This window comes from Rhinolophus sinicus, chromosome 14 (genome assembly GCF_057876585.1).
Source record: "Rhinolophus sinicus isolate RSI-liver-muscle chromosome 14, RSI-T2T, whole genome shotgun sequence".
Taxonomy (NCBI): Eukaryota; Metazoa; Chordata; class Mammalia; order Chiroptera; family Rhinolophidae; genus Rhinolophus; species Rhinolophus sinicus.
This window is the reverse complement of record NC_142514.1, coordinates 15,911,312-15,925,906: the sequence shown is the minus strand read 5'-3', so window position 1 is coordinate 15,925,906 and position 14,595 is coordinate 15,911,312. Positions and strand designations below refer to the sequence as shown.

Sequence of the window (14,595 nt, the reverse complement as noted above, 5' to 3'; positions counted from 1 at the left end):
TACTAGTCCATCACTTCGGCCATCTCTGACCCTTCCCTTTGCCCTTTCACTGCATCAGTTACCGATGCTGTAGTCTCCCTTGTCCACCCTTCTCTCCATCACCATAACCATCAACATTGTCTTCTGGGTTTTCCTTTCCTCTTGGACTCATGCAAAGACCTTCTATGGTCTCCCAAGTCAAAGCACTCCCTGTCTTACCTGCTTCTGTCCTGCATGGCTCTGAGCTTCACTTCCCCAGTCACCGTCAGTGGATTTCCACCAGCTATCAAACAGAATTCAAAGCTCCTCTCCATCTATCTGCCTTCTGCCTGTGTTTGGTGGCCTATTTTCCACCTCTGCTGCCCTTTTGCTCCAGCCTAAGGGAAGTAGTGCCCTGTTCTTGAAAACCTGCTGGACCTTCCCAACGGTGCGGCCTGTTCTGATCCCCCCTCCCCCACCCCATCCGACTCTTACCCGTTCTTCAAGGCTCATCTCAGATGTACGGTATGTCTTCTATGAAGCCTTCTCTAATTCCCTGGCCATAAGACATGGTTCCTCAGAACACACAGTGCTGTGAAACTAATAATTACACTACATTCTACCATGATGATAATACCGATGATATCTTTGTATGATGGTGTCAGTACTATCTATTAGTTATTAAGTATTTGCTAGCTGGGTATTTTGGACACCTTATGTAACCTCTCCATGCCTGCATTTTTCACCTGTAAAATGCCAGTAATGGCACCTAGCTCAAAGGGTCGGTGTGAGGAGTCACGAGAATTATGCCTGACACAAAGTACCTGATCAGTAAATGTTAGTTATGATGATTACTGTGAGTAGAGTGGAGTGCTTTGTATTCCTCCACCAACCCTCAGATCCCAGGTTACTATTATTATGCTCTTTTTAAAAAAACGGGGGTAAAATGTACATAAAATTTACCATCTTAACCATTTTAAGGATACATACAGTTCAGTTGTGTTAAGTACATTCACACTGTTGCCAGCCAATCTCCAGAACACTTTTTATCTTGCAAAACTGAATCTCTGTAACTATACAATTCCCCATTTCCCACCCCCCAGCCCCTGGGAAGCACTATTCTACTTTCTGTCTCTATGAATTGTATTATTACACTCTTTTTACAGACTGAGAAAACCAAGGTTCAGAGAGTAATTTGCTTCCGCGGATAGAATCTGGACTCGAACCCAGTCTCCTATTCATGCTCTGAGCCACTTTGAAATATGGCTTCGCCTCACGGAACATGATGCGTTTTACTTCCCGCAGAACGGTGATGGCCACTGGGTACCAGGGCCCTCCGGGTACCAGGGCCCTCCTCTGTGCCCATGCATTTTGCAGCCATTCTCACATTTAATCTTCACAGCATCCCTAGTCATTTGTGATGGGTGGTGTCCTATCTCCCAGCACAGTGTCTGAGAGACACGATAAAGACGTTTGGTGAATATGGGCCTATTTGATGTCTTTAAGTAAGCTAAACAAACAAGTTTGTTGTACATTTTTAATGCAATTGTTTACATTTTTTTAAAAATGTTGATTCTCTCAGGAGATAACCAGCTGAAATGCATGAGGTCAAAGAGCTTCCCAATCCTCTCCACTCCCCCTCCTCCTGCAGAGTCCATCTGCTCTTCTCACCCCCGGGCCAGCCCCCAGGCTGCCCCCCATCTGCACCTCACCTCATCCCCAGCTTTGCTGATTCACAGTCAAAGGCAGAGACAAATAAGCAGGCAAGCAAGGGGACGTAAGAGACTGTCCCTATCTGCTTCCTCCCCTGCTCCACTCCCACACTCTGCCCCTAGCCATACCCAATCCTAACCCTTCTGGAACACGCTCTGTCCTCTCATGCCTCTATGACTTCGCACATGCTGTTCTCAAAGACTGGAATGCTATCCCTCCTCTTGTTCTCCACCTCCAAGACTCCTCCAGCCTTTGCAAGCCAGCTCAGATGTCGCCTCCTCTGTGAAGCTTCCTCCCTTACCCCCAGCCCCCAGCCCGGCCCCCTCCTTGGTGCAGACTAGCTGGCTCACCCTTATACTGTAGTAGTGGGACTGTAGGGACTATTGGCAAGTCAATGTCCCCCGTGGACCCAGCTCCTGTGCTGGGTTGAGGCTCCATCTCTGCTCCTGCAGGGAGGGGTCAAGAGAAGCCCCGTCACTTGGACGTTTTTGATATTATTGGTATATTTGAAAATGAAGAGATGACTAAATAAGGTCACAGATATTGAGGCATATTTTTTAATGATTAACAAATTAATGCTTCTAAGACAAAAAATTACAACATGATTGTGAGGCTCACAAGATAATTATAAAATGTATTAAAATATAATTTATAGTGCTCCATAGGCACAGTGATCTGCTGATGATAAACAAGCTGAAGGATATACAAGGAGGGTCTTTGATCAAATTGGTCAGTGGAACTGACATAGCGTAAAACTTTATTTGGAGATAATGTCAAAAATCTAAATTGGAGACCCTGGCCAAATGGTTCTCCTGGCCTCTTTTCCTACTGATAGTCTGTGTTACTGCCTCTGCACATAGTAGGTGTTCACTGTTTGCTGAATATGGGACAAATACAGCTTTCCAAGTTGGTTATTGAAAACCCACATACCGTAAGTATTCCTGAGAAACAATGAAATCCTGAACAATGGGGCAGGAAGCCACCTCCTCCTCCTCCAGTGACCCCAATCCTCAGTCCAGCTGGAGGCTGCAACAGGAAGCCCCTCACCCACTTTCTTTCCTCCCCCTCATCCACTCCCTACCCTTATCCCCCCAGGGGCACCAAATGCAGTCAAGCTTCCATTGCTGTCAGCCTCTCTTCTCCACCCTCTGGAGGGTCCCAGGTGAAGAAAGAGAAAAGCACTTACTCACAGAAGGAGGCAAGCAGCCAAGCTGGGCTTAGAGAGTCGCCCTGCCCCCAGGCAGGCCTGAGGAATAAAAGAAACAGCAGAGGACAAAGAAGGATTTAAAGCACTGGAGCAATGGGGAGAAAAGGCCTAAGAAAGTTTACAAAGCAATCTGTCAGAGGAGGCATGAAAAGGGAGCCCTGCTGGGCTGAGCGGCTTAGGCACTCAGCTCACCTCACCTTAGGCCCAGTTAGAAACCTGCAATTACTCAGCCAAATCAAAGCATGAAAGGATCCCCTACCTCCTGTCCCAGAGGTTTCCCTGAGGGTGAGGCCTTATCTTGCTGGGTTCCTGGCAGCTCCAAATACCTCTGCGCTACTGGGCTCAGTGCACCAATTCGCTGGAACCCATCAAACTGGTCAAACTTTAGTCCCCTCAGGATTTCCAGCAGAAATATTATGTGAGGATAACGTCGCCAGCAGATCCTCTGACTTCCCAGATTTTCTGAGCCAGTGAAAATATCCACATACCTTTCTGAAAATCTCCCCTCTCACCCAAGGCGCGATTAATAACAGGTATCATCTGCGTGCTCAGTGTGGCGTGCTTATTGCTCACCACTGCCTTAGGTGTGGGGAAATGGGCCTGCAGAGATTAAATGACTTTCCAAAGGATACACAGCCTGGATTCCAACCCAGGTCTGTCTGACCTTGATACTCACATGCTTCCTACAAGGGATACTGCCTCTTGGGGACCCTCTGTGATTCCATTTTGTGTGTGTTTGTTTTGGTACCCATACCAGTTTTAGATGGGGTAAGATGGTACAATTCTGTGGAACTTAAAGAATTCCTGGCCTCACAGTGTGGGCTGAGGAGCAGGAGTGAGAGTGGGAGAGTCTGCCTCATGGCTTGGTAGGGTCCTAGTCCTTTTTAGGTACTTGAGTAATTTAACCATAAATAACTGGGCACTGACTGGGAACAGGACACTCACTAATAAAAGCACTGCCTGGAGTTATGTTCAGAAAAAAAAATTGAAGTCACTCAGTGGGTGGATATATCTGCAAAACAAAAGAAAAGCCCCTTTCCCAGCCCAGGCAGAGAAGCCTCCTGTACAGTTAGAGACAACAGGCTTCTGGGCACGTAGCCAAGGTTCTGGGGATATTTATAACTTGAAGAGGGTGGGAGTCCCTAATAAGCTGCTATATTCTTTTTCCATCACTTCCCTCTCCAAGGCTACAGCGAGCTCAGTGCTCTTCTCCACGCAGAATGCCTGCTTTCCCTAGTGCTTGGCTTCCATTGTCTAATTTTCTCGTCCTGGCTGGGGAAAGGAAAGGCTGCAAGTCCTTCCGTTCGGAAGAACTCCAGCTGAATGCAGCTTAACTGCCAGTGGTGCTTCTTGGCTAGCTGCTGTGGTCTCTGAGGGATCTGCCTACGAGCCTGTGGTTTCTGAGCTGCATGAGAGTTTGAGGTCTCGGGAATCGGAGTCTTTGGGATCCGCCTACGATCTCTGTGCTTTGCCTGCAAGGATTCGAGATCTACCTGCGGGTCTGAGATATCCTGAATCTGCCAGTGATCTCTAGAATCTTTCCGAACGCTTAAGACTCAGAGAACTCTGCCTGCGGATTTAGAATCTGGCGATCTTGGAGCCGGCGATCTAGTGGATCTTTTGCGGGCCAAGAGGTAAGTCTGTTCGTTCTCAGCTCGAGTTTTCGGCTTCCTATCTTCAGCCAGTCAGGGACTGTTAACATCCCGAGGGCCCACCCGGCTCAGGCCCTCAGAGGCTTACGATTCCATTGGAGCCGGAGGCCGCCAGGAACCCATTTATCAGACAAGCCTTGGGCATGACAAGGGTGGCCCTTTCCAGCCTTGGGGCCTGGCTCTCTCCTCCTTATGCGCCCTGTTCCCCCACTCTCTCTCAGGATTTTCGCTTTCTGTCCGCTAGGCGCAACTCAGCCCGCCCCTCAAGGGGCGCCTTCTCTAGAGGGACAGGGTCCCACGTCCTTATAGGGTTAATAGCTAGCTAATAGAGCAAGCACGCCGCGGGGCCCAGCAGCTGAACGCACTCGCACGCCCTTCGGTGGCGCGGGGCCTTTTGGGAGTTGTAGTCTGTGTAGCAGGGTGCGAATGCCGCAGGTGCTGCTGGGAGATGTAGTGCGTGGGCGGAGCTCAAAGTTCCAGCGCGGCCGCGGAGTCTACCCTGGGGAGTGGGCGGCTGCCGCTTTCCTCTGAGGCCCGGGCTGTCAAAAGAGAGAGAATCCAAGCGGGACCCAACACAGGCCAGCGCCTAAATTAGGGCCAACGTCCCAATTAAGGTCCGACTCAAGATAAGCTTCTAGGGACATGAGAAGCAGGGCTACCTCCCTGGCTTAATCGGGCTGTGGTCTCCAATAGAAGAAAGCGGAAGATACTCCACCCTAGCTAGGAGGACGCACTTCTTTCTTCACCCTTTTGTTCTTTTCCTTCTTTGGTTTTTGGCCCCTGACTGGCCTTTGTACGCCGGAATGGAACTCCAACTCCCGGCAGGCCACAGGGGCAGGCGCAGGCGTGATAGAGGTGCCCAGACATGCTATAAGAGGTGGGCCTAGTGTTTGGCTTCTAATTGGCAGAGCGTTTTGCGAGCTTCGTCCGGTGATTGGCTGAGGCAGCTGCCGGAAAGGGCCCAGCCTCGAGATGGAAGAGCAGAGGCGTTCTGTGGGCTGGGCTGAGAGCCCCCTCCCGGAGACCGCAGAGGCTTGACCCCCCAGCCCTGGTGGGACCGAGCCAGGGAGCTGTCTTAATAAATTCCGGCATTGCCTCTACCCCTTAGTGGCGGAGAAACAGAGGGCAGGTCGCGCTCGAGGGTCAGGGAGGAGAGTGACCCTGCCCAGGTCCAGGGCCCTTCCCACCAGCCTGGCGGCCAGAACTCCAGCCCTGGGGAGTGGGCAGGGCCTGTTTTCTGTGCCTCACGCCCTGCTTTTCGCCTCCTTTAGCGCTGTGTGCTAGCTGCTTTTCCTGCTCTCTCTCCTGGGAGGCGATTCCTTGAGCCCGAGATGGCAGCCACCCTGCTCATGGCTGGGTCCCAGGTAAGCCGGGGGTGGCTTTGCGGACCTTGCCCGTGCTTACCCATCTCGCCCGGCGTTTCTTTGCTCTGCAAATCCCTGTGGGAAATTCCCTGGGATTAGTAATTAGCTTGGTTCGGTATTCTGCCTCCAGGGACCTAGTAGTACCAGGCCAATTTAGCCACAAACAAGCATTTATTGAACACCTGCTGTATGCTTTTAAATACCGGGGAGACAAAAGATGGATGAAATGGGGCCTCCCCGCCTGCCTGCTCACAATCTGTAGGGAGACAAACGCATCCGTTTTAACCGCGATACAACGTGATAAGAGCTGTATTTGCCTTAGGAACAAAGTACTGTGATGTGGGAACCAAGAAGTGGGAGTGATGAATTTTATCTGAGGGATCCAAGGCAGGAATGGAGCAGAGCAGAGGGATGGGGGGCACTGAAGAATAGTTGGTACTGGAACAGGGCTTTAAAGAATAGTAGGATTTTTCTAGTCTGAGAAAGATATTCCAGAAAAAAAGGAACATTGTGAGTAAGGTATGGAATGATGTAGGTACTAGATGTGTTCTGAGAAAAGGACAGCTAGAGGATAAGGTTCCAAAATGGGACAGGGATATCTGGCCATAGGACCAGCATAATCAGCTCATAAATTGCTCCCTTCTTGACCACATCTCTTTTTAGCTTATTTCTTCTTTGGAGTCTACAGGTCAGACTTAATACCTTTTGCCTCCTCAACAATTCGAGCCATGTCTAATTTCAAGAAGAAAAACTGGGACTGACCTCAGATACCAAGTAATGAGGAAACATTGTGTGATTTCAGGCACCTGTGACATTTGAAGATATGGCCATGTATCTCACACGGGAGGAATGGAGACCTCTGGACCCTACACAAAGGGACCTTTACAGGGATGTTATGCAGGAGAATTATGGAAATGTTGTCTCATTAGGTAAGTAAGGAGTCTCTACCTTTCTTCATCCCACGTTTTTGAGACTGTGTCAAAAATGGCTTGGCTCTTTCAACACAACCCAGTTGTTTGATTTTTAAAGCACTTAATTGGATGTTGGCTTGAGTTGAGTCCTCAGACATGTCTTTGAGTGTGGGAACATCAAGGTAATATTGTCTAAAAAGAAAGAATGTTTCTGCACATTTTAGAAGCATTCAGATTTCTTGTGCCCTGAGTCATTTGCCATTCTCCAGCCTGTTTGTACAGATCACTGACCAAACAGGTCTGACATAATGGTGCTTGCCAGGATATAAATGCCCCTGTAAACGGTGCTTTTACTAGAAGATGAGGGGGTTCTGACCCAGGTTCATGGGAAGACAGAAGCCACCTTTCTGTGTTTGTTTTGGCTTCAAATCCCTAGCTTTGCCTCTGGTCCTTTATTTATCTGGAATAGATGCTTGTCTAGAGATGTTTCAGAGTTGATCATAGATTTCAAGGAGAATCCTGAACTAAATGAGATCACAAATTCTATTAGTGAGGGAAACTAATATTTTTGATGGTCTGTAAACCTGTTTTTTTCTCTTAGGTCTGAGTGTAACCAAAATAAACAGTATATTCTTGAGCTGAACAGTCTTTGGACTCATTTTGTCTCCTGTTGAGATTTGACAGTAGTTAGCAACCATGTGTCGTTTACTAGGTCATCTGCCACTCATTAAAACTAATCCTTTTTTTGAAATCTGTCTTCCTTCCTATAGTTTTTTCAGAACAAAAGACAACTATGAGGGGTTTTCTTTTTAACTTCAGCTCTCTCTGATTTCCCAAACTGCTTGGATCCTTCCTTTAGAAAAGCAACTAGAAATGCAGTTTTCTATCCAGCCATTTGCAGTCTGTAACCCAAAGTTTCCACTCAATCCAACGAAAATAAATGAGAATCTTAAAGAAATGTGGATTTACATGTCTATGGTTCAGTCCAAGGAGCACTTGTTAGAAAGATGGAAGCATGGAAGCACCAAAAAAAGAAAGAAACAAAAGTTGCTTGCCAAAATAAGTTTGGAAGTGTATTAAATAATGTTTACAAGTATTCTTTATCTCAAGACTCTTTAGAACCTTTAACGTGTTACCAGGTGTTATGAATTTCTAAGAAGATGATGTTATATGCATGATTTATCAAACTAATTTATCTATGGACCCTTTTCTCCCAGCATACCTAGTAACCTCTTTCTGAAGAATGTACTAAGAAACACAACTTATAAAACGTGGTGTCTGGTAGGAAGTTTCTTGTACACAGTGGTTGTACATACTGAGGGTGCCAAAAAAATGTATACAAGTGGACACTTTGGTCAACGTTGCTCAAGCAGTAGTTTGCCATAATCAGAAGTGTCTGCAGACAATAGTTTAGTGGTTACCAGAGGGTAAGAGGGGTGGGGGGTGGGGGGTGGGAGATGAAGGTAAGGGGGATCAAATATATGGTGATGGAAGGAGAACTGACTCTGCATGGTGAACACACAACATGATATATAGATAATGTAATACAGAATTGTACACCTTAAATCTATGTAACTTTGCTAACAATTGTCGCCCCAATAAACTTTAATTTAAAAAAAAAAAAAAAAGTATCTGGATGCTGATGGTAACCACTTTGAGCATCTCTTGTAATTGCAGAAGTCAAATGTAACTTATATTCATCTTTTGTTATTGGTATATATTATTACAATTTTAGTAGTTTATTCCTTTCTTAAAATGTGTATACATGTTTTTGGCACCCTCTGTATATTTTCATTTGAAGACTGTGCTTAGTCAATGCTAAAAATGTTCTGAGCTGAGCATCTTTCTTGCCTTCTCCAACCTTCCCACCCCTATTTTCATTAAAAGGCTACTGGAAAGTAGCAAGTAGCATTTGGCAGTCACTTGTCCTGTGAACTAAGACTTGATATAAATAGATAAAAAGTTATTTTTCTCCATGCTGTCCTAGTAGGTTCTGAGTAAGTAAATATATAATGGTAATGATAAAGGCTTGACCAGTTAAGAACAAACACATATACACACATGCATTCACTCATAAAATTTCTAGGCTCTTGGCTATTAGAGGTTCTAATTTAGAGTCTCTTATATTCTGTGTTTATGATTTTCTTCTTTTGAAACACCAGGAAAATATATATATATATATATATATATATATATATATATATATATATATATATATATATATTTATTTATTTATTTATTTATATTTTCATAAAGAACCATTAACTGTATTGGTGCAGAGATCAGGTAGACCTCTGATCTCAGGTAGAATTTGAATCCTGGCTCCACCATTTACTACTATTATCACCTTTTGCAAGTCACTTTTCTCTGTCTTGGATTTCTTATTCATAAAAATGGAAATCATCATAATGCTTGACTCTCAGTTGAGGTAATTTATGTAAAGAACTTAGAACAGTGCCTGCACACAGTAGATAATTTTTTGTGCGTTTACTACTGTTATTATTATTCTTTACTCTTTATTGCAGATTTTGAGATCAGGAGTGAGAATGAGGTGAATCCAAAGCAAGAGATTAGTGAAGATGTAGAATTTGGAACTGCATCTGAAAGACCTGATGGGAATACTGAGGAAAATCATGAAAGTGAAGAGGCCTTTGAAAGCAGGGATAGGTCAGAAAGACAGTGGGGAGATTTAACAGCAGAAGAGTGGGTAAGCTATCCTCTCCAACAAGTCACGGATCTGCTTGTCCACAAAGACGTTCACGCAGGCATCCGATATCATATATGTTCTCACTGTGGAAAGGCCTTCAGTCAGATCTCAGACCTTAATCGACATCAGAAAACCCACACTGGAGACAGACCCTATAAGTGTTATGAGTGTGGAAAGGGCTTCAGTCGGAGCTCACATCTTATTCAGCATCAAAGAACACACACTGGGGAGAGGCCCTATGACTGTAATGAGTGTGGGAAAAGTTTTGGAAGAAGCTCTCACCTCATCCAGCATCAGACAATCCACACTGGAGAAAAGCCCCACAAATGTAATGAGTGTGGGAAAAGTTTCTGCCGCCTCTCTCACCTAATCCAGCACCAAAGGACCCACAGTGGGGAGAAACCCTATGAGTGTGAGGAGTGTGGGAAAAGCTTCAGCCGGAGCTCTCACCTAGCTCAGCACCAGAGGACCCACACAGGCGAGAAGCCTTACGAGTGTAATGAATGCGGGCGAGGCTTCAGTGAGAGATCTGATCTCATCAAACACTATAGAGTCCACACGGGAGAGAGGCCCTACAAGTGTGATGAGTGTGGGAAGAATTTCAGTCAGAACTCCGACCTCGTGCGCCATCGCAGAGCCCACACGGGAGAAAAGCCGTACCACTGTAATGAATGTGGGGAGAATTTCAGCCGCATCTCACACTTAGTGCAACACCAGAGAACCCACACTGGGGAAAAGCCATATGAATGTAATGCTTGTGGGAAAAGCTTCAGCAGGAGCTCTCATCTCATCACACACCAGAAGATTCACACGGGAGAGAAGCCCTACGAGTGCAATGAATGTTGGCGAAGCTTCGGTGAAAGGTCAGATCTAATTAAGCACCAGAGAACCCACACAGGAGAGAAGCCTTATGAGTGTGTGCAGTGTGGAAAAGGTTTCACCCAGAGCTCCAACCTCATCACACATCAAAGAGTTCATACGGGAGAGAAGCCTTATGAATGTACCGAATGCGAGAAGAGTTTCAGCCGTAGCTCAGCTCTTATTAAGCATAAGAGAGTTCACACTGACTAAATCCTGTAATTATGACTGAGAAACGGTTCATTTGAAGGTACAATTTTATTTTATATCAAAGAGCTCTCTTAAGACTGAGCTTCTGATACAGTACCAAATTTCCTTGTGGGCCACAGTTTAAAACATCAAAGAAGACAAGCCATTTGAAATTCTGACCCACAGCTTTGGGAATGTTATCCCCTTCCCAAAATAGTGATTTTTATTCTCTCCATATGAATGAGTTACTTCATCAAAATCAGCCCGAAAAGTAACTGGAAATCTGGAGACTAGGGGATAAATGCTGGTAAACGCTCAGGCCTGGAAATGGAGTAAATCTTTAAAAGTTATTTCTTCTATCTTTGGCCCAAAAAACTACTAGGGGAAATGTTGGACTATAACAGGGTGGTCACAACTGCTTTGGAAAAAGACAGCCAGAGACTTTACCTGAATTTCCACATTTATTCACTCACCATAGTAGTTGGGCACGCACATCTTCCCCTTCAGAGGGCTTTTTCCTTGAGTTGCTCATGCATTTGTTATCTTTCTGACTTCCTGAGATCCTGCGCATGAAGGCAGTGATCATAATTTTTCTCCTCATTGTTCCTAATTAACTTTTTTTAAAGCTTGCATCTTTCTGAATGCTAACTGAAGATACAGATTGAAAGGAAAAATGAAACAGGTTTGGGGACCAAGGACTTATCAGTGGTAGTGACTTTAGCAAGTGATACCCACTGTTGTTATTGCCATTAATCAGAATTTATCAATTTTGTTTGGAGAATCACTTTAGGGAACGTTGGGTAGGACCATAAGTGATGGTGAAGTGTAAGGAGCAAGTAGAATCGATGACTTCAGGGAAGGGAGCACAGAGTGCCTTCCCAAGGAACACAGGTCATTTTTGTGTTCATTCACAGGTCATTTCTGTATTCTTTCTCCTTTACCCTTTAAGATCAATTCTCCCTGTACTGCTAACTCTAGGATATGATAAGGGCCACATCCCACTGTTTCTCTTAGCTTGCATAAGGGCATGTGTATGTACAGTAAAATGTATTCCTGTGGTTTTTCCAATAGCAGAAACTGAATTCACACAGAATTAGCATGTTCTTGGGTAATGTTGATCGTATGACAGAACTACAGACATAACTCTAGTATGAGGAATGTCCTTTTCATTCTTTATGAAAAAATTGAAACACTAGTGCTCTAGTGTGCACTCTCCTGTAAGCTCTGTCTTTGGACAGAACTAAGCATTTGTTTATATGTATCAGTCAATTGTGGGAGGTAATGACTGGACAAATAGGTTGATTGTCCTATTCTCAGACTGAATATCTTCTCTTTGGGCTGATCACAAGGAATTAATAAGCTTAGCTAGGAATGTATTTTCATCCTCTCAGCCTACAGATACGAGTGGTTAAAATAAGAGTTGACCCAGTGTAGGCCCAGTAGTGTCAGTTCTCTTTATCTCAGCCTGAATAGGAATTAAGAAATATCCCAAATGTTGGTGCTTATTTAAGCATTTGGGGGTGGGAGTGGGAGTGGGAGGGTATTGATGCCCAGGAAATGGGACTGAAGTAAGGAACACTTTTTTCCGTTGTTTTTGAGCGTGCCCCAAGTTATATCTACTGTGCATTGTTGTGAGTGTTGTAACATTTGAAAAATACTTTTGCCATAGCTCTTTGGGACTTGGTATAAAAAGAGCCAGTGGTCTTCTCTTGGGTAGTGTACTGTAGTGAGTTTTGACCCACAACTGTGTGGGACTGCATCCCTTGCAAATGACAGAACCTCGAAAGTAACAAAATGAAAAACGACTCCACCAAGGAGCCTTCTTTCTGTTGCACTCCTATTTAAGTATGAACTTGGGCAGGGAGCATGTTTTTTTTGTTTTATATGAAATCTAGCAGGCTATGGGTATTCATATTTTAATTGTTGAATGACTTACACGTTTTTGATGACTAAACTCAAATATGTCTTTTCCCGTATCAGTGTTGCTGTTGGTTTTAATAAATATCAAAGTTCTCCTTTTGTTTCTGTGAGCCACTACGGGCATCAGCTTTGGAGTGGCCATAGAAGACAGAATCTCCATGACCTAACTGTATTTCACCCCCTTTTCCTCCCCTACTCTCCTGCCCCACCCCAACCTGTTCCTGGTGCTGCTTTTGGCTTGTGAGTGCCCCAGCCATCTCTGCATATGTGCGCTCCAGCTGGGAAGTTAAAAGGGCAAGGGTCAGACCCGCTCTGTCGTGTCTGTTTCTGCCACTTGCAGCCCATTTGCTATGTTGAACTTTGCGTAGAAGTTATGCATTGGACTCCCTTTGCTAATGCTTTTTGCATGCTTTCTGCTCCCAAGACTCTGGCTGCTTCTGCACATACCCTGAACACTTTGTGCCTGTTTTCTATGGTTGTGGAGAGTGAATGAACAAGTAAGTATGTAGAGCAGTTTTCCTTATGGTATTGATCACAGTTATCCTAGTGTCTATCTACATCTGTATTATTCTAACAATATTCTATAATTAAAAGTATAATTTTTAAAATCAAAAAACTGAGAATTGTTTTAGTAATCCAGCACCAGTTCACACAATCGTTTTTCATCAGAGTCATTAAAATTGGGTACAGTTGTCTTTACATTCATGCATTTGTACAGATGTTCTTGTGGAAATTTGAGAGTACGTTGTCTTCACACATTGGGGAGCCCTCTGGATATTGCCATATTTTGGGAAGATGCAGAAACCTAGACAATTTTCTTTGAAGATTAGGCCGGTGGCAAAGCAACCTGGAAATATTTGGTACGAATGACTCATTAGCTTTGGAGAAGGGAAAAAAAACCCAAAACCAACATCCAAAAGGAAAAAATGAAAGGAGGACTTGTTGCTTTAGGGAGATATTTTTGGGGTATCTATTAAAAATACTAAAACAATTTCTACGGAACCAGTTTTGGGATTCCAGAACAGAGATACCTCTTAGAAACAGTCAACGGTTCTCTATTCATGTACAGTTGCACAGCCTGCCTGAGGCAATGATTGTGTATTACCAGGGTGTGGCCACAATTTTCAGATGACTTACAAGTAATTTTCTCTTACGAAAACTTTTTTTAAATGGAGAGCCAGGCCAGGCAGGAGTAGGGAACGGAAGTGCTTTAAATTGGGCAAAAATACAAATATGGAAGAAAAAAAACGCTTGAATTAACCCTATAGTCCAGACTTGGAAAAGAAGTTTTATCAAAACTTTTTTTTAAAACTATTTCTTCATCCTACCCGTTCAGCATTTTTTATTTCTGGGAAGGAGAATTGAAGGAGAAATGCCAGTCCACGTGGAGAAATTCACCTGGAGCCTCCCCTCTAAGAGTGTGAATATTTCACCATTATAATGAAGATTTTCTTCTGTGTGAGCTGTTCTCTAGCGCAGGCTAATGGTTGGTTAGAGCTCTGCTTCCAGGACATTAAGACCCTACTGAGTGCACCGAAATGATCATTTGTTTAATGGTTTCCTAGTGTTTCAAAAGTTAGTGTTATTCAAAAAGGAGTTCCTATACCCTGGGAGAAATGGACCCTGAAGCATTGCTTAGATACCTATCTCCGTGTAGCAGAGTAGCCAATTTGGGCCTACTTCTCTGTAGGAGCCGTCAAGATAAAAGTCCATTAGTGAAAAGCAATTGAGGAATAAAATTAATAGAAGAAAATGACCCTATCGTGACCTAAGATTGTCTAGTAGTTAATCCCATTGTATGACCTGTTTTCCTAAATGCTTCATGTTCAAAATTTAGATCGTTTTCAGCTTCTCCAAAGCTGGTTTTGGTTTTACTTTTGGGGGAGATTGAGGCTGATAACACCAGATTCTCCCTTTTGAGCCCCTGCAGCTAGCTGCCTTGTAGACATCTCCACTTGGAAATTACCCAGGCACCTTAAAATCAAACCCCAAATTGAATTGATAACTTTCTTCCACTGCCCGCCCCCACCCCCCACCTGCTTCCCTGTATTTCCTCAGACATTGTTTTGTTATCCAAGCTAGAAACTTGCATATCATACTTGACAATTCCTGCTCC

General features: G+C 44.4%; 1 protein-coding gene across 3 annotated transcripts; it reads left to right on the top strand.

Annotated features, from left to right (window-relative positions):
- The first annotated feature begins 3,743 nt into the window (after positions 1–3,743).
- Positions 3,744–13,095, top strand: ZNF436 (zinc finger protein 436). 3 transcript variants are annotated; one of them, XM_088790483.1, is made up of 4 exons: positions 3,744–4,512; positions 5,802–5,894; positions 6,697–6,823; positions 9,331–13,095. In XM_088790483.1, the coding sequence occupies exons 2-4, from the start codon at positions 5,862–5,864 to the stop codon at positions 10,581–10,583; spliced, it is 1,413 nt and encodes a 470-aa protein (XP_088646609.1). In that variant the 5' UTR covers positions 3,744–4,512; positions 5,802–5,861; the 3' UTR covers positions 10,584–13,095. The 3 variants fall into 3 exon arrangements, with proteins under 3 accessions (XP_088646609.1, XP_088646611.1, XP_088646610.1); XM_088790484.1 differs by lacking the exon at positions 3,744–4,512 and adding an exon at positions 5,093–5,144; XM_088790485.1 differs by lacking the exon at positions 5,802–5,894 and having other exon boundaries at positions 4,065–4,512.
- The last annotated feature ends 1,500 nt before the right edge of the window (positions 13,096–14,595 follow it).

Coding starts and splice junctions, on each gene's coding strand:
- ZNF436 (XM_088790483.1), top strand. CDS start 5,862: ATGGCAGCCACCCTGCTCATGGCTGGGTCCCAG. Junction 5,895..6,696: donor TGCTCATGGCTGGGTCCCAG/GTAAGCCGGGGG, acceptor GTGTGATTTCAG/GCACCTGTGACATTTGAAGA. Junction 6,824..9,330: donor TGGAAATGTTGTCTCATTAG/GTAAGTAAGGAG, acceptor TCTTTATTGCAG/ATTTTGAGATCAGGAGTGAG.